The sequence below is a fragment of the Phascolarctos cinereus genome, unplaced genomic scaffold (assembly GCF_003287225.1).
Source record: "Phascolarctos cinereus isolate Bilbo 61053 unplaced genomic scaffold, phaCin_HiC Scaffold_5;HRSCAF=322, whole genome shotgun sequence".
Lineage (NCBI taxonomy): Eukaryota > Metazoa > Chordata > Mammalia > Diprotodontia > Phascolarctidae > Phascolarctos > Phascolarctos cinereus.
This window is the reverse complement of record NW_027555958.1, coordinates 171,156,877-171,181,187: the sequence shown is the minus strand read 5'-3', so window position 1 is coordinate 171,181,187 and position 24,311 is coordinate 171,156,877. Positions and strand designations below refer to the sequence as shown.

The 24,311-nt window shown below is 34.5% G+C and overlaps 1 protein-coding gene across 6 annotated transcripts in view; it reads right to left on the bottom strand.

Annotated features, from left to right (window-relative positions):
- EPHA7 (EPH receptor A7) overlaps nucleotides 1-24,311 on the bottom strand; it is a 219,681-nt gene that overhangs the window by 121,092 nt on the left and 74,278 nt on the right. For all 6 annotated transcript variants that reach the window (XM_020963079.2, XM_078155235.1, XM_020963076.1 and 3 more), the window contains exon 5: nucleotides 23,075-23,410. In XM_020963079.2, coding sequence (XP_020818738.1) covers nucleotides 23,075-23,410 — 336 coding nt within the window. The remainder of the gene's footprint in view (nucleotides 1-23,074; nucleotides 23,411-24,311) is intronic.

Here is a 24,311-nt window from a genome sequence, read left to right as displayed (position 1 = left end):
TATTCTTTACTAGATCTGAGATTGTATTAAGGTGATACCTCCTGATCCAAATCCCTTTGCTATGCCTTCTCATCATAAATGATATGCACATGAGAGGCAGAGTTGAATGGGAAAAGAGAGCTGCCTCAAAGCCAGGAAGACTTACTACGCTTCAGAGGCCAGGCTTGAATCTATCTGTGGGACCATGAGAAAGTCACTTAATCTCTCTGTCCAAGACTATAAATTGCAAAGAAGGTGCTGACCTACATTGATAAAATTGAGTTTCTTCACCTCATAGTTTCTTATATCAAAGAAATTACATGTCTAGTCCCTATCTCTATTCTAATAAGCTTCTGAGTGGGAGTGGGAATATGCCTGTACACACATGCACATACTCCTTCTCCTTCTTGTCCCCAAACACACACGTACACAAATATTTTTATAATCCTTAGGCATGGCATGGGCTGACTATATCCAATGAAGTGAAGCAAAATTCATACCATTTTAATTTTATTTATCATTTCCCCCCTGATTGCAATACTCTTTAAACTTCAAGAGACTGTTAAAGATTAGGTCAAGATGACTAATATACTCAAACTCCTGTGTTTAAGTAAGAGATTTCTGGGTCACATTTTAAGGATTTGGAAAGCCTCAGATTTGTTTCAGTGTCTGCCTGGTAACACAGCCCCAGTACCCATTCAAGCACACATAATTCAGGAGGCCTGCCTGCCAGCAATAAAGGCCGAAATTGGATACTTGGTGAGATTAATTACCTAGATAGGGCATGATAATGCAAGTCAAATGGGAATGTAATTAAAGTGCACCTTCCATGAAAATTATTCATTGCTGATGGATCAGGTGACAGATAAATCAAAAGGCATTTTAAAAAATGCTACAGGTTAACTTGAGGCAGGTCCCTCCTCTTTAAAGAACTCAGTCACTGCAGCTGTTAAATTCAGTTCTCCTGTCTTACCCGCATCGCAGTACCATAAGACAAAAGAAGAGCTTGTAATGCAGCCTGCTAGAAACAGAAACCAATAGAAAAGCTATCAGGATTGAGGCTGCAAACAAAAGGTCAGCTAGAGTGGAACCAGTTGGCTGGCAGCTTTCAGATTAGGATATCACTCTACTTTTATGTCTTTAATGGGGACTGCAACCATAAAAGAAGGCAAGTGATGAATTAATAAGTTGACTAGTCTCCAGGGTGTAATTCTTGCAGATGAAAGGCATGCTGGTGTAATCAAACAGAGTTATAAATTAGGTAAATCGAATGGCACAAGAAGTATCTCACAGCATTATTATTAAAGTCTTCCTGTGGTTGTCATTAATTCTTTACTGTCAATACATTTATTTACAATCTAAAAACAATAAAAGTAAAAGACAGAGGGTTTTATAACAACAGTGGGGTAATTCCAGGTACACAGAGGGACACTAATCCTAATCACTATGTTGAGTTCTCTTTATTACACACCTTTCAGCAAACAAAAGCTACCCAAGCAAAGATAGATCCCTGTTAGATTTGCTATCTGATTAAGGGGGAGTTATTGGAACAAATAGGCTTTGCAAGTCACACATTTGCTTGGCTTAACAAATGAATACATCTTTCTCTTTAGTAGCTTGTACGTCTATCTAGAATACCTTTCTTATCTTTAAGGCCCCAAACGCTGTAGAACACTAGCACACCCTGTCAATTAGGTCATTAACATAAGCAATCTGAAGAAAGAGTAACCATGGCATCAACAACTAAAATAATGAAGCATTATTTTTGAAGAAAAATAAAATGGTTTGTTTCATTCCTTCTCTTGAAAATAATATGGAAAAATCCTTATTAGAACCAAGACATACCTAACTACTAAAAATCCTCAAAACATTCTACCTTCTATTGCCTTTAAAAAAACTGACCATTAAATTATTTCTAGTGCCAATCAGAATTTGGAAAGGGAAAGTCTTGGAGTTATTGATTCCAAGCCACTGCCAACGTTTAATTTTTCAAATCTCAGTCAAGAAGCTTTTCAAATTTAAATTTAAAAACAACTAAGAATCTAATTTAGGACTGAAATGTGTGAAATTATACAACTACAAACTGATTAGACTCATCATTAATGCTACACTTTCTAATTCAAATATGTGGATTTTCGTTAATTTTGTCAACTTAAAATATGAGATTTAAATCAATAGATGGGATACATAGACCTATATCTACATCTGTTTTTGAAGGAACAAAATCATATTCAAAATGTTTTCAAATGCAGTTTATAAAAAAGTGTAGATTACAAAAAAAAGTCATAACACTAAAATCTGAAATGGTCTTTTCTAAGTGTTAAATTTGCCCTTTAATGTTTGAAATATGTGTGTGTGTGAGATGGTGCCTATAAGTCACTGCATAAAAACACATCTGTCAGAGGATTACCCATGTGTAGACCTCCTTTCCTAAGAGTTACTGATTAAAATAAAAAACACAAGCATTGTAAACACCTGACACAGTTTAACAAGAGACATTACTTTTTACTGTTCCCTGCATGCTCCAGCTGGTAACTTAATCCCAGCCAAACTACAAAGCAAAATGATTTTGATTTGTCAGATTACCCAGGGCTTGTCCAGAAAAATGGTCCGAAATTTAGTCACTAGGACACTGTAATTAAGATGCATTCATCCATTTCATCCTTGGCTCTGAGAAAATAATGAAACATCAAAGACACCAGGCAGCAGCTTAAAGAAGAGGAGTCAGAATCTTTTCAAATGTAACACCTGTATTTAATGTTTTGCTTCTAGAGCAAATACTCTTCAAGTCAAATATAAAGGCAGTTAATCTCTAATTTATTTAAATTGCATTGCGGCTTCCTACGTTTATTTAGAAATCACTTTTTTTAGTGAAATTAAAAATAACAAGATTGAGAAAAAAAACTTAGGAGGAATATGTATAAATGCCAAATCACTAAATATTAAAAATGACCTCACAGTTTTCCCACAGTGAGAGGAAATGGCATGTTTCACAAGTAAAGTTAAATGTAATAGACTGGATTTTTAAAATTGAGATTAAGTGTGCCCATTCAAATGTCAACATATAATGGAACACACTTTGCAAAGTACATATTTAAAAATTCCAAGTTCATACTCAATGTTTCAGGCCAGGTATTGATTCTCAAGATTTTTTTTTAATTACTTCTCTCTTCATGCTTTGGGGGTAAGGGAAATGGATGAAAGTTGCAAGTATATAGAAGTGGTAGATTGAGTTCAGGTTAGTTGAATTTAAAAATATTCATTAAACACTTACTATTTACAAAGCAATATATTAAGTAACAGACTGAAAGAGAGAGGATCAGAAGTTTAAGAAATGTCGAAGGAGAAAGAGAAGATATATATATGCATAAAATGAATAACGAAATATATTTTTGTATATATGAAATTTACCAGAAAGTTATGAGACTAAGTTGATGTAATCTCATTACTTAATCATAATACTTATAAAGATCATACTCTGTGTTAGTTAACCTAACCTGGAGGTTAGGCTAAAGATTAAAAATCATTTTTCTGTGCTTTTAGAAGTCATATTGTTTTTTTCATTGATTTCTGCTATTTCTAAAATTTCCAAGTTTTCACCTGAGCCTAAACTTGAAGACAGGAAGAACTGTCATTAAAAGTAGCAAACAAAATAATATTAAAGCATGAGGAAAATATGTGGCCAAACGGAAAGAATGTGGGCTTTATATTCATGGAATCTTAGTTCAAAACTGTCTCTGCCACTTAACATTCTGTTGACCTAGGGCAAATAAACTGTCTGGGCCTTAGTTTCCTAAGTTGTAAAATGAAGAGGTTGGACTAGATGACATCTAAGGTTCCTTCTAGATTTAGACTGAGGGTCCTAAATATTACTTTCAAAATTTTTCATCTACTTTATTGAAAATATGCTTCTGTTTTAGAAATGCTACATTAAACCAGGATATAGGCTAATCCATCTCATTGAAGTGTTGGTTTTAAAAGTAATAATAATAAGTGAATTTTGCTCCTTTCAAAATACTTCTTGATGTTCAGTATTCCATTCTATTCTGGTAGCAAAGATCTTTTTTTTTTTTTAACTAAGCTACAGCTGCTCCCTCTGGTCTGCATGTTCAAAAGTATGACGGCATGAAGTCTATGCCAATCCCAGAAGTTAAAGATTCACCTAAATATCTAGTATTGGATACTTAAAGTTAATATCTGTCTAATATAACACCATGAAAACTTTGAAAAACTCATTGTCTCACTTCTTATTTCTTTTAAAACAAGATAGCAGAGCTAAAGTATTATAAAAACTCCCTGCAAAATGCCACACATCCACAATTTGGAATAGAGTAAGAAGAGAGGACAGTTAGAACAAAGCCGGGCATTAAATACAATGTACTAAATGAAATGCTCTTTTTAAGCAGAATCTCTGGAATAGTGATAAAGTATAAAACTCCCATTACAAGTACCTATGGACCCAATTTTATTGTTTGAAATGTTTACAACATAATTTATAGCACAAACTCTTTTCAGTTATTTTTCAATCATGTCCAACTCTTTGTGACCCTATTTGGGGTTTTCTTGGCAAACCATGGAATGGTTTCCTATTTCCTTTTCCAGTTCATCCTACAGATGAGGAACACAGCATTAAAAAGAATTATGTAATGACTTATCTTTTAAACAAGTGGTTTCTTTTATCAGTGCAATGATAAGTAATTATCTTGTTTTCACTCTATCAAGACAAAAACAAATTTAAAAAGAGACAACAGATAAGTGAGATTTCTTTATTACAAAGAGGAACAACCTATGGTCAAGGATAAGAGTTTACATTTGATCATTTATGAAGAATTAAAAATTTATCTCCAGTATTTTCATAGGTCATATAGATTAGAATTGGCATTTATAATTACAGAGTTGTGTCAGGTACATACCATAAATTTAGGCAAGCAACTTTTCATTTTGACCAGAATATGATTCATTTTAATTAAAATTAAGAACTAAAATTCTGGATAAATAGTACCTGTAAAGTGAACTTTCTTAATAATTCAAAGTTAGCAGAGAGGATGGGAAATTGTACTCTATGGCATGTGATGTATCTATGAACTCATTCACTGTAAGAATTCAAATATGACTCCTTTAAAAAAAAAAAGAAAATTCATTTTTAAATTGGCTGCAATGGTGGCAAGTGATCAAAAAATCTGCATTAAAAAAGATACATGAATTTAAATTCCAATGATAATTCTTATACAAAGGCCATGGGACACTGGATAAAAGATCTTAGAGTCAGATTTACAAAAATTCCATTATTTTAAGAGTTTACTGAGCTTCTCTAAAAATAGAGTAGTCAAGGACTTAATGTCCTTTTGATAAACCACTGTAACTCCCAAAATTACTTCAGTGGATTTGTGAAATCCCATAATTATAGTAATGTAAAAGTTAAAGAAACAAATCTTCTGTATAAGGAAACACTGAATCTTGTCTTACTATCTCGTGCATTTTATTTGATACTTTTGTAAGTATATTTATACATATCTAGATACCTATCAATCCTTTTTTCATACATATTATTTTACCGTTGACCAGAGCCACCTAATAAGTTACTACCCCCAAAGCAGGAATTTTGACAAGTCATTCTGAATTTTTAACATTATTCCATTTCCCACTATATAATTTAGAACCATTAATTGAGTAAGGATAGAAAAGCTAAGGAACTAGGGATTGTAACTGTATAATGGGAGCAGCTTAAAATCCTGTGTGCTAAAATGGTAAAGGGGAAAACATCAGTAAACAGAATTAACATGCCCCATGGTGGCATCATGTCAATTATGGAACTTAAATAGATATGTCCAAAGAATCATAATACACACTTTTCAGTGTTAAGGACAAAACATTCCTTTGAATATGTATTGCCCCAGTGGAGACAAAATCCTTTTGATTTTAGAGAGGTTAATACTCCTCAAAATATACAGAAAAATATCAAAATTATTATAAAAACATCTTCACTAGAGAGGTTTAAAACATCTAAAAGATGGAATTTGTCTTTTCTTTTTCACCCTTTTTAATATTTCTGCAAAAATATATGAAATACCTTAAAATTGTAAAAGGAAACAAAAATCTTTATTTAGATTAGAGGCTCTACCCTAAATTGGCAGGAAATTATAATACCAAATAAAATTCAATAAATTATCTTCTCTCTTTAAAAATGTACAGAAATTGAACACATATAACTCTATAGGTATATAGAATTTTTAGCCAAAGCCTTAAAATTGTCTATTTGTTAACATGGACTTTTCCTATTTTGTGCCAGGATTCAGATGCAATTTCTGTTGCAATTTGTTGCTTTCTATGTTCGGATATCTAGGAAGAGACTGATAATATTTTGGTAATGTAATGTGCTTATCAAATAAAATCTCTGTCACCATTCTGTGTCTACCCACAAAGTACGTGAAGTAAAATGAGATGAAATGTGGCCCAGATTCCTTGTAAATTATCTCATTTCACTTTCTATCCATTCGTTTTCAGTCTGCCACAGAGATCCCAAATAGCTGTCATTTTTAGTGATTTTGAAGAGATTAAACCCTTGCAGCTCATTCATATCTTGCATGTTTATTAAATCATCTAGAAAAGAGAAATCAGGTTCCTTTTTCCCAGTTCAATTGTGGCTAAATTTCCTCAGAGTAACTGAAGATAGTTCAGAGAGGAAAAAAAGGAAATAGATGTCGCTGCTTGCTCTCTTCTATGTGTAGCACTGCATTTCACTCCTCCTAGGGTTACTACACTCTATTCCACTGCTTTCTCTGTGTGCCAATCAGGAGAAAGTACTGTCAGGGAATCTTGAACTGAATCTAGTGACCTGAGTGCCAGTATGGTCTATGCCATAAGTAAAATAGAGGAAAAATCAGACCTGCTTCACATATAAATTGTGGAACTAAAATTGTAAGAAGAACCATCCACAGAATTCTAAAGAAGCTGGGTAGAAGATTAGATAACCATGGCTTTTATAAATGGTCTGAAAGTCCATAGAGTTCAAAAGTGGTTAGTGAATAGGTGAACACATATAGGTGTGAAGGTTCACAGAGATCAAAAGAGCCTAGGTAGATGAAAATGTGTACATATGAACAAACACATACCCCTCAGGCACTCTACTTATGTTTTATTATGTTTTTTTTTTCTTTTTCTTTTCAGGGTATTTTGTATTGTTATGGTAAGATGAAAACTCTGCCCTAATTCTTCTAAATTCTACTTGGCCAAGTAATGTCTGTTTCCAACATTTCTGTGTATTCACACGCAAGCTAATACATCATCCATCATTCACTGTTTTACCCTAAAACTGTGATGTCATTAGTCCTCTTCAAAAATGAAGGATGAACAAAAAGACATAAGGCACAAATATTAGGAGTGTGTGTGTGTGTGTGTGTGTGTGAGAGAGAGAAAGAGAGAGAGAGAGAGAGAGAGAGAGAGAGAGAGAGAGAGAGAGACACACACACACAGAGACAGAGAGAGAGACAGAGAGACAGAGACAGAGAGAGACAGAGAGAGACAGAGAGAGACAGAGAGAGAGTGGAGTGTGTATTTTGGGAGAATGGGAACATCTAAGCAAAAACAGAAATTCTTCCCTTGTTGAAGAAAGCTTCAAAAAGAAATGGAATATAAAAAGAGAGAAAGATTTAGTTTTCAAGAGCAGAAAGAGTTTAAAAGGAAAAAGAGTGTAAAAGAAATTTAAGGATTTATGCTTGAGTTACATGTGATTTTTTTCTGAAACATAAGTGTAAACTGATTATTTGTAAACAAATTCAAATTTTAATGCACATACAGCTTAATATTTAAAGTAATTTCATGGTGAATCATTTTGTAAAGTGAATGATCACTACCACTACCCTCCATATTTCTGTTTTGAGTTGGTAAACAATTTTCAATTACTGGATTTTTGTGAGCAAGGTACAAGTTAAAGACATTTATTCTTTTTTTAAGGGCAAGGGGGGGGTAAATAAGCTAACTGGGAGATAATTTTTAATCATAAAATCAGAATGTATTGGAGAGGACTGGCTTTATGTAGGGCAGCTAGGTGGCTCAGTGGACAGAGTGCCAGGTCTGGAATCTGGAGAATCCGAGTTCAAATCCAGCCTCACACATTTACTAGCTATGTGACCATGGGCAAGTCACTTAACTCTGTTGCCTCAGTTTCCTCATCTGTAAAATCAACTGGAGAAAGGAATGATGAACCACTCCAGTATCTTTGCCAAGAAAACCCCAAATGGGGTCAGAAAGGGTTGGACACAACTGAAATGACTGAACAATAACACAATAATGCCTTTATGTGTTAGTGCTCATCTCTACTTTGTGACAAATTATTGTGATTTACCACAATAAGGCACACACACTATAAAATATTTATATATGTGAAGGCTCAGTTATGGTCATAAATTAACATACTTGTTATTGCAAATTGCCAGTTATCTCATATACAAAGATGACACAGCTATAAGAAGTTTGAGATGTGTTTGCTTTTTTTTTCCCTTCAAGAATGAAGGAAATGTGAGATCATTGGCAAGGGCTGAGGATGAAGTCTTTTGACATGTAACAGAAAGATATTAAGATAAAGATATACCACATCTTTGAAAACAAATGTAGATGAAATGTGTAATAGCTAGATCTTTCGGTCACTACATTCATCAAGACAAAGGGGAATTCCACCATATTAAATTTTTTGCTCTCCTGTGCCGGAAGTGCTGTCATACACAGACTAGGTTCACAATTTGGCATCTTTCTATACACTGAAGTTAATGACCAAATATTATTAAAAATTGGGATACTAATTATCAGATGTCGACAAGCAATGGGTAATTAAGAAGAGCTCACTCTGAGGCTATGCTAATTGTTTTTCACAGGTCTCCTTCTCCTGTCCTTGTGTCTTAAACAAGGCAAGCAGCTACAGGTTTGTACATACATCTCTGCCATATACTCTCTCACAGCACATACATCATCCTTTCTGGCTCATCCCCGATTAATTTTGCTGGCTTGCAGCAATTATCTCTCCCTTTGTGACTGAACTCTTGGTAAATGGAGTGGAGGATTGCTGGATATTTTTTCCCTTTTTTTTTAAAAAACAATTTAACTGATCCTTGTTGGGTTTCCCACAAAAGCACACTGTGAAATAACTCATAAAATAATTGAAATTGAAACAAATAGCAATCTTGCCTTTCTGGTTGTAATTGACAGATCTGAAGAACAAGATCCTGATAGTGTTCTCTCATTTACCCCATTACTCGGATCAGTTGGTTAAAGCTGTTAATGATCCTCTTGGATCAATGTCTTTTGCTTGTAGCTATAATTTACTGTGTTGCTGGATTAGTACAGATGTTTGTGTAGATGGCTCTGCATCATTCCACCAGATTGCTTGTCTGAATCAAATCTGCTTCAATTCATCACCAATGAAGCAAAGAATAAAATAATCAACATTTACTATCTTAACACTAATCCTGAACACTGGATAACAATTAAGGGCTTGTTGACTGGAAGGTTGTTTGCTAGCTTTTGCAGCATAGTATCCCTCACTTCCACTATGAGGGGGGAAAAAATCTAATTATGTGCTTCAACTTTTGAGTGAAAGGTGTTTTTATTAAAGTTCCATTACACATAGCCTAGAGTGTACACAAACATCTTAAGAAATAACTACCACTAGTTTAGCTTACTGTGAGATACCATATAAACCCTCATCCCCTCTAGACAAAGCTCTAAAGTGGTCTGTTCCTACAATAACAATGCTTTAAAAAAATATTGGATGAGTGAGTGTTGCACAGTCTGGTCACTCATAGCAATCTTATAGGCATACTGTGAAACTATGATATTTAAAGGAAAAAAAATTCCTCTTAACATCTAACACAATCCGTTATGTGGAATGGACTGCCTTGAGAGCTAACCCTCACCAGAACTACTGAAGCAAAGGTAAGATGACTACTTTTCACTATATATGGAGAATTCTGGTTTTATTATGAGTTGAACTAGCCAGCTATTGAGTTCTCTCCCAACTCTGAAAACTTCACCTAACTGGGAGGTGGGAATCAATGCACCATTTTAGTGAGTATGTAACTAACTGAGGCTAAATTAGGATCCCTCTCCCATTTTTTTGCAACCTTTCTTTCAAATCTTTCTCAAATGTATTAACCTTTTTTTATTCTAATAATAATAACTAGAATGTATATCAATCTCTAAGACTTGAAAAGTGCTTTGCAGGTTATCTCACATATGCTGAAGATCTCCACAACAACTAGGGGATGGGGCAGATGCTATTATTATTATTATTATTCCCATTTTACAGATGAGTAAATTGAGGCAGAAAGAGGTTAAGGGACTCTCCAGTGTCACAAAACTAGTAAGTGTCTGAGGCAAGATGTGAAATCGAGTCTTCCTGTCCCAAGGTCAACAATCTAATTAGTCCTAGTTCTCCTTAAATTTAGAAACTACCCTCAGATTATCTCAGATTTATCCTGTGTGTATATGCATACATACATATATATACATATATAGCTATAGTTTGTACATAGTTGTTTGCATGTTATCTCCTTCATTAGACTGTGAGCTCCTTGAAAGCAGAGACTTTTTTTTTTTGCCTTTCTTGGTATCCCTAGCACTTAGCACAATTTTCCAGCATATAATAGATATTTATTAAATGCTTGCTGACTTTACTTCCATTGGAAATAGATTTGAAATGTACAAGATATAGCTAAATTGCCTCAGTATAACCAGGTGATCCCATTGTTCATTATTTATTTGCAGGCAACCAGATTAAAAACTGAATGAGATTCTGACCTTTTCCCTTAACACACCATAATAATTACCTTCCATCAAAAAGCATTACAGTATGTTAGATGCTGCAAATAAAGAATGAGATACAAAAAATACCCTCTTACACTGTTCTTCATTTGAGCCTACGCAAAGTTTTTCCCCTTCATGGGATATAAATCAATTCACAAATTCTCTTTCATTTACACATATTCTATGTCTAAGGGAAAAACAACAATTTCCTTGACCATACTCTTGTGTATTTAGAGTCACTGCAGAATGTATACTTAATGAAACGTTTTATGAAAAGTATTTGTTGAATAGTTTCAAAGATTCCTTACCCAGGTTACTATCTCCCCTGATTTCAATGTCCTTCAAATACCAAAATTGGGTATTACTAGTATCATTATACCAATTAAGTTTTTGGTTTTGTTTTACACAAAAACTAGAGGGGAAAGCACTAAAAATGAGAACTGACAATATTTATATCTTTGCTCTTTTACAAACACATTACATGAGGTTTTAGTTCTAAAAATTTACTTTAAAACTACAATGTGGGGCTGAGTGTGGTAATCCATGCCCATAGTCCTTGCTATCTGCAAAGCTTAGGCTGGTAGGCCTATACTGGGCTAAGCAGACTGGATGTCCTCAGTAAGTCCAGCACCAATCTAGCAGGCCTCTGGGAACAGTTGTTGTTCAGCCTCTTTTCATGCATGTCCGACTCTTTGTGAACCCATCTGGGGTTTTCTTGGCAAAGACACTGAGGTGATTTGCCATTTCCAGCTCATTTTACAAATAAGGAAATTTAGGCAAACAGAGTTAAGTGGCTTGCCGAGGGTCACATAGACATTAAGTGTCTGAGGCCAGATTTAAACTCAGGAAGATGAGTCTTCCTGACTCAGGCCTGGCATTCTATCCACCAAACCACTGAACTGCACAAAAGGAGTCAGGGAGTGGGTAGGTGGGGTAGGCTACCTAAGAAGGGGTGCAACAGACTTGGTCAAAAATGAAGCCGCTGTGTAGATCAGTAGTAAAGATTCAGCTGTGATTGGCACTTCTAGTCTGAGAAAGAAAGGGAAATTCATCCTCAAAGTAATAATAACAATAATAATAATATGTGCCAGGTACTGTGCTTTACAAATATTAGCGCTTTGATCCTCACAACAACCCTGAGATTTAGGTGCTAGTACTATCTCCATTTTACAGTTGAAAAGAACTGAGGCAAACAGAGATTAAGTGTCTTGCCCAAGGTCACACAGTCAGTGTCTGAGGGAAGATTTGGATTCATGAAGATGAGTCTTAGATAGCTAGTGAGTGTCTAAGGCTACATTTGAACTTAGTTCTTCCTGACTGCTGGCCCAGTGCTCTATCCACTACATCACCTAGCTGCCTCTACAAACAAATAAAAACTTCATTGTGACTGAAGCTTCATGACACATTTCATCAATGAATTAATTTGTGACCTTACCAGAACATCTCAATTTGGATCACTTGGGACAATAATGAAAGAAACAAAATTCAAGTATTCGAATAATAAAATAAAAATATCCCCCAAAGAGTGGAAAGATTCATTTTTTTGTAACTTTTGGGAAAATAATTAAGGAAATAAAATTCAAATATTTAAAATTTTTCTACAATTAAGTAAAAATAATGTATACTACAATCTTCCGAATAACACTTAGAAAAATTTCAAAGTTGCAATATTTTTACTAGAATACAAATGCTTTTAAAATAGACTGTTTTGGTCTTATTTCATCTAGATAGGACAGCTTCAGACATAGAAACTCCTTTCAACAATCCTGATTGGCATTTGGTCTATAACTCAGGGTCTTGGAGAACTGACTAGGTCACTAAGTCAGTAAATCACTTGTCAAGGGTCATATAATCAGTGTGTGTCAGAGGCAGGTCTTGAACCCAGGTCTTCCTGATTCAAAGGCTGGCCCTCTAATTACACCACTTCTCTAAATAGATGTCCTTCTTCCTATGGTATTTTACCTGATTTCCAGATTAAGGACCCTTGACCTAAAGAGTCAAAATGCATGGTAACACTGAACTCAAAGTGGCCATCATTCACTTCATTTCTCAAGGTAAATTTGGACTAGATCCCCTCTCCCCCGCACTACTGCCTCCTCATTTGTTCCCTACCTCAAATCTCTCTCCCATTCTGAATCTATCTTGCACATAGCTTCCAAAAGTGTTTCCCCTCAAGCATGGTTCTAAGTATGGCCTGTCTGTTGACCTCCAGTATCTCATCTCCAGCTGCCTAATGGACATCTCGAATTAGATATCCTATTAACCTCTTAAATTCAACCTGTATAAAACTGAACTCAGTCTTCCACCCACCACTCAACTTCCCTTCTTCCAACCTTCCCTATTAGTAATGATGGCACCACTATCCTCCCAGTCACCTAGGCTCTCAACTTTACTCTATATCCCCCTGTATTCAAGTCCTGTCAATTCTTCTTTCACAACATGTCTTATGTGCTTCCTTCTCTCTTCTGACTTTGCTACCATTTTGGTGACTGGATTATTGCTGTAACCTGCTGGTAGATCTTCCTGCCTCAGGTTCTTCCCACTCCAGTCTACCCTCCAGGCAGCTGCCAAAACTATTTTCCTAAAGCACAGTTCTGACTATGTCACCCCACCCCTAGTGTTATTCTAGTGTCATTCTATTGCCTCTTCATAGCTTGGCCCCTTCCTACTCCCTTCCCACATATTCTAAATATAAATTTATTTATTTTTAGTTTTCAATATTTACTTCCACAAGATTTTGAGTTCCAAATTTTCACCTCATCTCACTCCTCCCCTCACCCCAAGGTGGCATGCATTCTGAATATCCCTTCCCCTAGTCTGTCCTTTCTTCTATCTCTCCCCTCTTCTCTTATCCCCTTCCCCTTCTATTTTCCTGTAGGGCAGGATAGACTTCTGTACCCCATTTCCTGTATTTCTTATTTCCCAATAGCATGCGAAAGCATTTTTTTTAAACGTATGTTTTTAAAACTTTAGGTTTCAAATTTTCTCCCTTCCTCTCTCCCCACCCACCCTCACTGAAAAGGCAAGCAACTCAATATAGGTTATACATGTGCAGTTATGCAAAACACTTCCATAGTAGACATGCTATGAGAAACTAACTCTATTTCCCTTAATCCTATCCTGCCCTCCCATTTATTCTATTCTTTCTTTTGACCCTGTCCCTCCTCAGAAGCATTTGCTTCTGATTATCCCCTTTCCCAATCTGCCCTCCTCTCTATCACCCCCCTGCTCTCTTGTCCCTTTCTCCCCCTATTTTCCTTTAGGGTAAGACAGATTTCCATACCCAATTGAATGTGTATGTTATTCCCTCCATAAGGCAAATCCTATGAGAAGATTCACTCATTCTCTTTCACCTTTCCCCATTTTCCCTCCACTGTAAGAGACTTTTCTGTGGGGTTTTTTTGTGAGATAATTTACCCCATTCTACCTCTCCCTTTCTTCTTCTCCAAGTATAAACTTCTCTCATCCCTTAATTTTATTCTCCAGATATGACCCCTTAATCTTCAACTCACCCTGTACCCTCTATCTATCTATCTATCTATCTATCTATCTATCTATCTATCTCTATCTATCTATCTATCTATCTATCTGTCTATCCATCCATACAATTTTTTTCTTCCAACTACCCTAATACTGACAAAGGTCTCATGAGTCATAAATATCAACCTTAATAAGTCTCTTATGAATTCTCTTTCCTGTTTATCTCTTCATGTTCCACTTGAATCTTGTATATGAAAGTCAAATTTTCTATTGAGCTCTGGTTTTTTCATCAAGAATGCTTGAAAGTCCTCTATTTCAGTGAATGACCATTTTCCCCCCTGAAGGATTATACTCAGTTTTGCTGGGTAGGTGATTCTTGTTGTAATCCTATCTCCTTTGCCCTCCGGAATATTATATTCCATGCCCTGAGGTCCACTAATATAGGAGCTGCTAAATCTTGCGTTATCCTGATTGTGTTTCCACAGTACTTGAATTGTTTCTTTCTGGCAGCTTGTAATATTTTCTTCTTGACCTGGGAACTCTGGAATTTGGCTATAATATTCCTAAGAGTTTTCCTTTGCCTTCTCACATATTCTAAAATCCAGTGACATTGACTTATATGCTGTTCCTCATACAATTTTCACTGGCTATCACCATATTACTATCTATCAATCTATCACATGTCTGTATATGTTTTCTCTTTCGCATGTTGTCTTTCCCATGAGAATTTGAGCTCCTAAGGGTAAGGACTATCTTGGCTTTTCTTTGTATCTCTAGTGCTTAGGACAGTGCTTGGCACATAGTAAGGGCTTAATAAATGTTGATTTGATGACCTTTGCGGTCTACTAGCACTGAACAAGACATTAGCATTATAAAAGCATCGGCAAGCTGGCATCATTATCACCTAATAAAAAAAATTCTTTAAGGAAATGAACCTTTTTTTTTTAAATCTAGACCAAAACTTAAAAAAAAGCTTTTTTTCCCACCCTAATGTAGTAAATTTCTCTTCTTCACTAAAATACGTATGTACATATTTTAAACACTTAAACATATTTTAGACATACTTAAAACAATATGTTTAAAAAATTAAACATCAGAAGAGTTAAGTGAAGCTAAGGGTCTAAAATGCTGATTTATAAATATGAACAGATTAATTTCTACAAATAGCAGATCCTGAAGCATAAACTATGAAGATTTAACATTGTTTCATCTTTCAGACATTTTTATTTACGAAATAAGTAGCACCAAAAGGAAAATTTATATTTTGAATAGTTTATAATAAGAATTCTATCAGGTTGAATAAATTGCTATAGATAGTATCAAAAAAGTTTATTTAAAAATTTAGCACTAATTTTTCAGCAATTATCTACCTCATATTTATATCTTGTACCTTGTAAATTTCTGTTTTTAATGTTATTTCAAGAAATCACGAACTGGTTTCCTAAACTGAAATAAATTCCTCAACTTCACGCATAAATATAGATCAAGCTTCCAAAATATTCTACATATACATATATAGTTATTTAAAATAAACTACTAATTTTAAGATATATAATTATTTTAATGTTTCTGCCTTATATAAAAAAGAATGCTGACCAAGACTAATACACTGAGAAAAAAATGATGTATAGAAGAACTATTTATTTATTGTAATTAACTCACGTGAAAGTGGATATATAGTTATAACTTGTAAAAGAAACTAATTATTTCTCATTTGGAGAAATACATATATATTACAAACATATATGTACATATATACATGTGTATACCTCTGACTATGATATATTTGGATATTTATATGTCATGTATGCGTCTTGAGATTTTAATTCATTGAGAATATTCTATAAACTTAAATCAGAGTAAAAGAAAAGCTAAAGCAAATGCTAATTTTGGCAGACAAATCTGTTTAAGTATTGGGAAACCCCTGGGACATTAGTCAAATTAACATACACCGCTGCCATTTTAAAACTTTGGGAAAGATGGTAAAATGGTAGCCTGAAATATAAATGATAGCCCAATATTTACATATAGCATTCTCCAGTGATTAGATTAATTTTTAGTAATACTCCCTGAGGAATAAGAATTATAGGGAAGTACTCTGTCCAATTTCCTACATTTATTCCAAGGTCCCCATGGAGTAGAAAAACATATATTGTGTACTCAATCTGATTTGTTGATCTACAAATCCCCCCATGGTAATTTTTATATCCTAGCTGAGGAACATAATACTTCAAATTTATCTTACAAATATACTTAACATTTAAAATAGTTCTTTTTTGAGAGTCACTTGTATACCACAACAGCAAGAAGAATTATCTATATTTAGACTGTAAGCAGCTCTAAAAGAGTCTCACATTATCAAAATTGTCTTTTTCTGGACATTGTCATAATAATCTTCCTAAAACACAACTTTTAACATTAATTCAATAAATATTTATTGAACATATACTACAAGTCACATTGCCAAGCACTATGGTCACTATGTATACAAATAAGATATTCTCTACCCTGTTATATTGAACAAAAATATCCCATGATTTCCCTTTGCCTAAGAGATGATGTCCAAACTTCTTATATTGGCATTAGGTAGCTTTTACAATTTGACTCTAACCGCTTCAGCCAGATTTTATTTTCTAATAATATCCTAAATGAAAATCTTTCTCCATACAAGCTAGTCTACTCAATATTCCCTGAACACACTCTAGATTTTGCCCTCTCTTCATCCTTAGTCACATCAGCCTTCCCCTCTGACTACTTACCCGGATTCTAGCAAAATCCTGTATTCTTCCTAACCCAACTACGTACTAGGCCATTCTTAGCTCACAGTGTCATCGAGGACTTTAATACTTAAAAGGATATTACTTCTCAAGTAAGAGGACCTAGATACAAATACCTCCTCTGATGCTTACTACTTCTGTGAGCAGGGAAAAGTTATTTAATTATACTGGGCCTCCATTGCCTTATCTATAAAATAAAGGTGTTGGAATAGATAGCATTTGAGGTACTGCCCATTTCTACATCTCTAGGGTCCTATGTTATACAAGGTCACTAACACTGGTCTTAAGAGTCAGATAGATTTAAGTTCAAATCTTGCCTCAGACCTTTACCACCTTTATGACCTTGAGCAAGTCACAATTATCTCTCAAACTTTATTTCCTAGTTTATAAAATGGAGATAATGGTAACACATATCCCACAGAATTGTTATGTGTGTCAAATGAGTTAACATATAAAGTACTTTGAAAACTTTGAAAAACTTTAAACATAAATTCTATGACTATTAGGAGAAGGAATAATAGCAGCAGCAACACTACAGGATTTTTAGGAATAGAGTCTGCACCAGTGGTAAAATGAAGAACTTCCCTTTACCAATATTGTTCATCACACAACTAAGTATACATATATGTATATATATTCTATATATGTCTATAGAGAGACATTTATACATATATGTATATACATATGGGCAGCTAGGTGGTACAATACACAGAGGGCCAGACCTAGAGCCAGGAAGACTCATCTTCCTGAGTTCAAATCTGGCCTCCAACACTTACTAGCTGTGTGATGCTGGGCAAATCACTTAACCCTGTTTGCCTCAGTTTCCTCATTTATAAAATGAGCTTGAGAAAGAAACTGCAAACCATTCCAATATCTTTGCCAAAAACAAAGCAAAACAAGAAGCAAAATAACTCAAAACCAAATAGGGTCACGAAAAGTCAAACAAAACTGAAAATTATTGAACAAAAAGAAGTGTTATTATTTTGGCTCCATAGGACCATTGCTATTGGAGGCTCTTTCACCTTTGCAAATTGCAATCCCTCAATATGTTATTCTCCTATAGGATTCTTTTCCATATCTTTTCATAAAACTTTTATTATAGGTACACTCAAAGTTAGTTTCAAAATCTAATTACATATGTAATATATGTATACTTAGATTTTGAAACTAAGTCCCAAGGTATTCTGACTATATATTTCACACACTATAATGCACTTTATATACAGTTGCTAACCAAATGAATTAATTTGACTGTAAATATTAAATAATAACACAAGTCTATTATTTTGTTGGGCAACCTCTTTCTCTCTCTCTCTCTCTCTCTCTCTCTCTCTCTCTCTCTCTCTCTCTCTCTCTCTCTCTCTCCTCCTCCTCCTCCTCCTCCTCCTCCCCTTTCTGGAAGGAGGCTGAAGAACTCAAAGGTCCTTCTTGTTTCTGAACTGAGATTATTTTTCCTTTTTAAATGTATCACTAGCACTTACCACAGTGGCTGGCATACAAAAAGTGCTTAAGAAATGTTTCTATAACTAATTGAGCTCATGGATGTATTATTTACAAATTTGGGCTGAACGAAGAATTAAGGAGATTTCTAGCAAACAAGGAATAATCTGTTTTTACTAGTTTTCTGCCTCCAAAAATATATAATTTGGATACTGGGGCACATGTCATATCTATATGTGTATCTAAATCTACATCTAGCTCATCTACCTGTATGCTACAGACATATATACAAGTATATAGTTATTTTTTGATATTGACATATAGCCCTTCAGAGATATCTAGAGATCTCTAGAGCTACATGATGAGTTCTACAAGTACAGAAATAGATCAACACATCCTTTGCCAAAGCAATAAAAGGAGTAGGTGCAGAACAGACACTCAGTGAAAACCTGCTGGTTTATTGATTTAAGAAGTCTAACCCATTCTTGTGGCATCTGTAAGTATGGCAATTATCTAACCAAATCATAAGGGATTAATGGTCTATTTCATTTGTAGCATTTACAGTTATTAAAATTAAGCATCAGCAAGAAACCCTAGAACAATTAGAGGTTCTTAACTTAGGATAAAGGAGTCCATGAACAGATTTCAGGGAGTTCATGAATGATTATAAAAATATTTTGGCAATTGTTTCACTAAAACAGACTTCCTTAGTAATTCTATGTGTTTTATTTTTATACATTTAAAAACATTATAGCCAAGTGGTATAGTAAGTACAAGTGCTGCATTGGGAGTGATGAAGATCCGAGTTCAAATCTTGCCTCAGATACTCAACAGACCCTGGGGCACAATCACTTAACCTCTCTCTGTCTATTTCCTCATCAGTAAAATGAGGACAATATGTCATCGGGTTATTGTGAGGATCAAGTGAGACAATATACAGAGTACTTTGCGAACCTTAAAGCTCTACATAAATGCTAGCTTTTACAGATGTTTTCAAAGCAAGTGGTTCATAGGCTTCACCAGACTGCCAAAAAGGTCCATGATATAAAAAATTAAGAACCACTGTCCTGGAATAAAATGGAAATTCATTAGAGGACAATGTTTACTTGTCAAAGCAGCTCTACATGAAGGAATGAAATAAAGCTTTTCAACCTTCTTAAAGATGACACTTGTCACTGATGGACTTCAATGAAGAAACAAAATTGCTTCAGTTGTTGAAGACAAATGAAACATACATTTTCTAGGCCCTTTTACACTTTCACATTGGGAAATGAAAACTTACTAATAAATGTGGTAAGATCCTAAAACTGGAACATCTTTTCCCTTCCTCCTCCCCTCCTACTGCTCCCTTGCTCAGACACAGCCCCACCTGTGAGATAATCATTGCTAGCCACAAGATTCTTTTTTATGTTTTTGCAAGATTAAACAGGGCATGAGGGCACTGAAGTTTTTGGAATACTTTCTTTCTACACATCCCTGGGACGTTGTTGGTATAAACCTCAACACATTTTTACATGAATGAATCAAAGTTGTACATAAGCATTTGTTTCCATCTTTCACTTTTTGACCACAATGTTTTAGATCCAATTTAGGGTCGGACCCTGAGGAGGAAAAAGTGGAGGGAGGTAAGTAATAACAAATGAACAAAGTGGTATTTTCCAGCTCCTGTTTTCTTTCCATACCTTCCACTTCCCAGGCAAGAAAGGAGGAACCAGATAATACTTATTTCCCAACATACAACCATTTCTCTCCTTATTTCTGTATTTCTTTTTGCATTCTAGTCAAGGCTTTCTCTCTCTTAAAGAAATGTCAGCCCCATGAAGAGCTATGAGCAATAAACTGAGACTGAAGGACCCGCCTTCTTTGTTTAAGGCCCAAACCTGAAATTTTAAAGGAAAAGAAATTCCAAATAGAAAAATCACCTTTCAGTCATTTGTACAATATTGCCTTCCTCTCATAAACTCACAAACATTTCACATAAAGCAGCCTTTCTAAGAAATAAAATTGCCTTTAAAAAAAGTAACCTTTTACTTTAAGAATAAAGGAATTGCTGAAGGAATAGCAACTTGTTAAGATTCCAATTAATATTGCCATTGACTAATATATGACATTGTGGGAATTATTTTATATTTTAATAACTGTTGGTGAGGATTTCAAAGATAAATGAAGGTTGCTAAAGAGACCCTGAACTCACACACAGATGTTTACGTAATTCCCAAATTTTAAAGGGAAACTATGAGGGTAAAAAGAGAGAGGGAAGAGATAATAAGCAAATACAATAAGAACTTGAATCAATATAGCACTATAAATTTACAACACACTTTCCTCAAAGAATCATGTGATATAGGTAGTATGATTATTATTATTCTCTTTTTACAAAGGAGGCTCAGAAATATTCAGTGTCTTATCTAAGCTCACACAGGTAACCAGTAGCAGAACTAGGATTAGAAGTTAGGTTATCTGACTTCAAAGCCAAGGCACTTCCTACTATATCATTCTGCCTCTAAAAACAGTAGTTATAATAGTGACTTAAATGTTCCAAGTTTTTCATCAGGAAAAAAATAGAAAAGAGCAACTCTGAATTAAAACTACATTTTACTGCCTATTTAAATGCAAAATAACATAAGCCGTTTTTTCCTCCTTTGAGCATGTAATTTTTTTCAGAAGAGTAAAATCAATGTAACTTCATTGCCTTTTAAACACACTTTATATTTAAGAAGCAAATGAGCCTTTATAATTTTGAATTAATATAATATTATGACCTTTTGTAATCCTGTATACACATTAGGGGTCTCTTTAATTTACATTTAATGCCATTAGATGTTACAGTAAAAATATACAATGAAAGACCAGATTCAGAAAATTTATGGTAAAACTGCCAGCTATTTTACTTGAGGGCTAACAACAGGAGAAACTGGACAAAAGTAATTAAAAACAATGGTTATTCTTTTAAGCTAAATTAGAAGTTTTAGCTCATGATCTGCAGAATATTAAAAAAAAACACTTAAAAAGTTGCCTGCTGCACCAAATGTTGCCAGCATTGGACAAATCAGTGATTAATGGAAATTACAATTATTTTACTTGATTTCAGTTGATTAAATAATTTAAGGTTTCAATATTAGGGAAATAGCTCTATTTCAAGTAAATAGATATAGAGACATCTATATCTGTATCTTTCAAAGCTACAGGAAAGCAAAGGTGAATAAACCAAATTAGTCCACAGATATCTAAACAGTTCTTAAATAAAGCATTCTCCTTATTCTATCTAAGGAGTAAAAATTTCATTTTAAATAACACTAACTAAAATATGCATGTTTGTTAATATATACAGATTTAGCTACCTATATGTATTTATAATATCTATTTATACATTTAATATTTATGGAATACATGTGTCTCTGCATCACTCATTTCTTAGGACCAATTATTAAAATATTAAGATAATTCCAAAATCATAATTTTAAACATATGTTTATACCCCTGGTGATCTGATTTAACATCTGAAATATTATATTTAAGTAAACAGAATGAAGCAACATTTTTAATCTAGTACTGGTTTAAAAAGTAAGAATAAGAACCCCTCAGAGCTTCTATTCTAAAACTTTAAACTTTCAAACAGTAAAAACTATATATTAAAATGGAGAATATACTGGTCCAGGTGCCAGAACCTAGCCGTGAAAGTAGTTACTTTAGATATTTCCTTAATGTGGCAGTTTCACCTTTAAGGTAATTGTACATCATTTAAGGACACCTAGGAAAGCTTACAATGATGTGCCAATCCTAAGGTAGTCTTGGGCCAAATCAGTTTCCTAGCCGGAAAAGTGATAGGCCTACTAAATGGGCGAAAAGTGGCCAATTTCTAACACCTGTTCTCTGGTTTGACCTTTTTCAAAGCATACTTGCCATCACAAAACATGACTGACAAGGACAGCTGAAAAGAAAGCCGTGATGTGTTAGAAAGTGAAAAGCAAGTTTGTGCCCTTAAGAAGTAAGATACAAATATGACATTCACATGTCTGTGGAACTTCTTTCTCAACTGATCTCAAGATTTTGCCAAGTTCCAATCTTGTTCCTATGGGTAGCTAATCAAATGGTGAATTTAAATATCTAGTTCAATTTGCCAGTGTAAACCTGGCAAAAGAGAACCATATTAGCTGTTGTGGACTGACAACTTCCCTAGATGGCACTGAATGAGATAACACAATCAACTCTTGATTATGCAGAATAATACAGAATTTTAAAATATCATGCAGATAACTGAACTCCATTAAAAAAAATCTCAAGCTTAACTGTAGTCATTAACTCCATTTCCCTCCCCAACTCAACTGCTCACTAGCACTGCTTGAAATCTGGAAATAACTGGTTTGAATTTCATTTCCTTTTATTTCCCCTGAAAATTCTTTGGTGGACATGATCATGAAAAGGGAAATGACCAGAAAAGCAGCAGGAAAAAAAAAAGGAAAGAGAATTAAAAATCTTTCATCATCACCAAACCAAAACAACCAGTCCATGTATAACCAAGTGCAGATTAACTCTGTTCAAAGGAAACATCTAAATATAGGTACCTCATATGAAAAATCATGATCATTAGAAAAACCTACCTGCTTGACCAGTGGTGATACTGACAGCAGCAAAAAGCCTCTGGGAACGGCTTAAATCTGAAACTCCATTGACAGCTTCAACTTCAAAGGTGTAATTGGCATGGGCTAATAAGTCCATGACAGTGACATAGTTATCTGCTAATCCAGTTTGTTGGGGCATGTACCCAATGTTACTCCCACAGGGTACACATTCACCTTGTTCCCAACTGCACCGTTTACACAAAACTCGGTAAGTGACATCATTTCTTCCCCCATTGTCAGCAGGAGGACTCCACTCCAAGCTCACTGTGGTTTGGTTGATATTGAAAATAAGGTTCTGTGGTGCAGATGGAGGTCCTTAGGAAAAGAAAAAAATATATAAACAATGTAGGGCATTGAGCTAGTGGTTTAATTACTGAAGAACAAACCAGTTGAAATGCTTTCCTTCATATAAACATTTCATTACATTTCATTACATTTACTACAGAAGCTTCATTAAAAAAAACCCTTCTTAAATTCACTTGGCAAGAAATTTCATTTTCCATTTAATATATAAAGACTGAGAGGATAACAACTGTCTTTGTATTTATTGCCACTGACTTTAAGCTATTTTTCTTTCATGCAATCAGAAAAAGATCAGTTAAAGTACCCCAAAAGTTGAGTTGCGAAGCTATTTTTAATTTTTCCTCCTTTTTCAGCCAGGTAGCATAGAAGGCATTTGTTCATTCTAGGTGTGCTCTGATGTGATTTGTAGTAGTATTAAGGATCAGCTTTGGATTCTGGACTTTCAAAATTTCATTAATTGAAGGACAAGTCTTTCTAGGTTGCTCTTTTTTTGTGATGGAATTTTAATCCAGGACCCATTACTTTTTAATCAGACTTCAAATCCATACAAGTTTCTCATCAGTTTCTCATTTTATTCATTTTAATAATATATTCTGTTAGATACATGTGTAAAACCTATTGAAAAACTGTGCTTAGATTCCCCTAGATACAACTAAGTATTTATCCAATATATTGGTTTAACCCTCAACTGAAATCCAATGACCCTGGTTCACCCTGCTTTTAGAAAAGGTATGCAATTTGATAATAAACCCTGGAAAGTCTTAATAATTATAACAATAATCACCAGCACAAACACCAGCACAACGGTAATAGCAGCTAGCATTTCTATAGCACTGTTAGATTTTCAAAGTGTGTAATATGTCCCTTGATTCTCACCCAGAACCCTGTGAGGTACTGCTATCACTGCCTACAT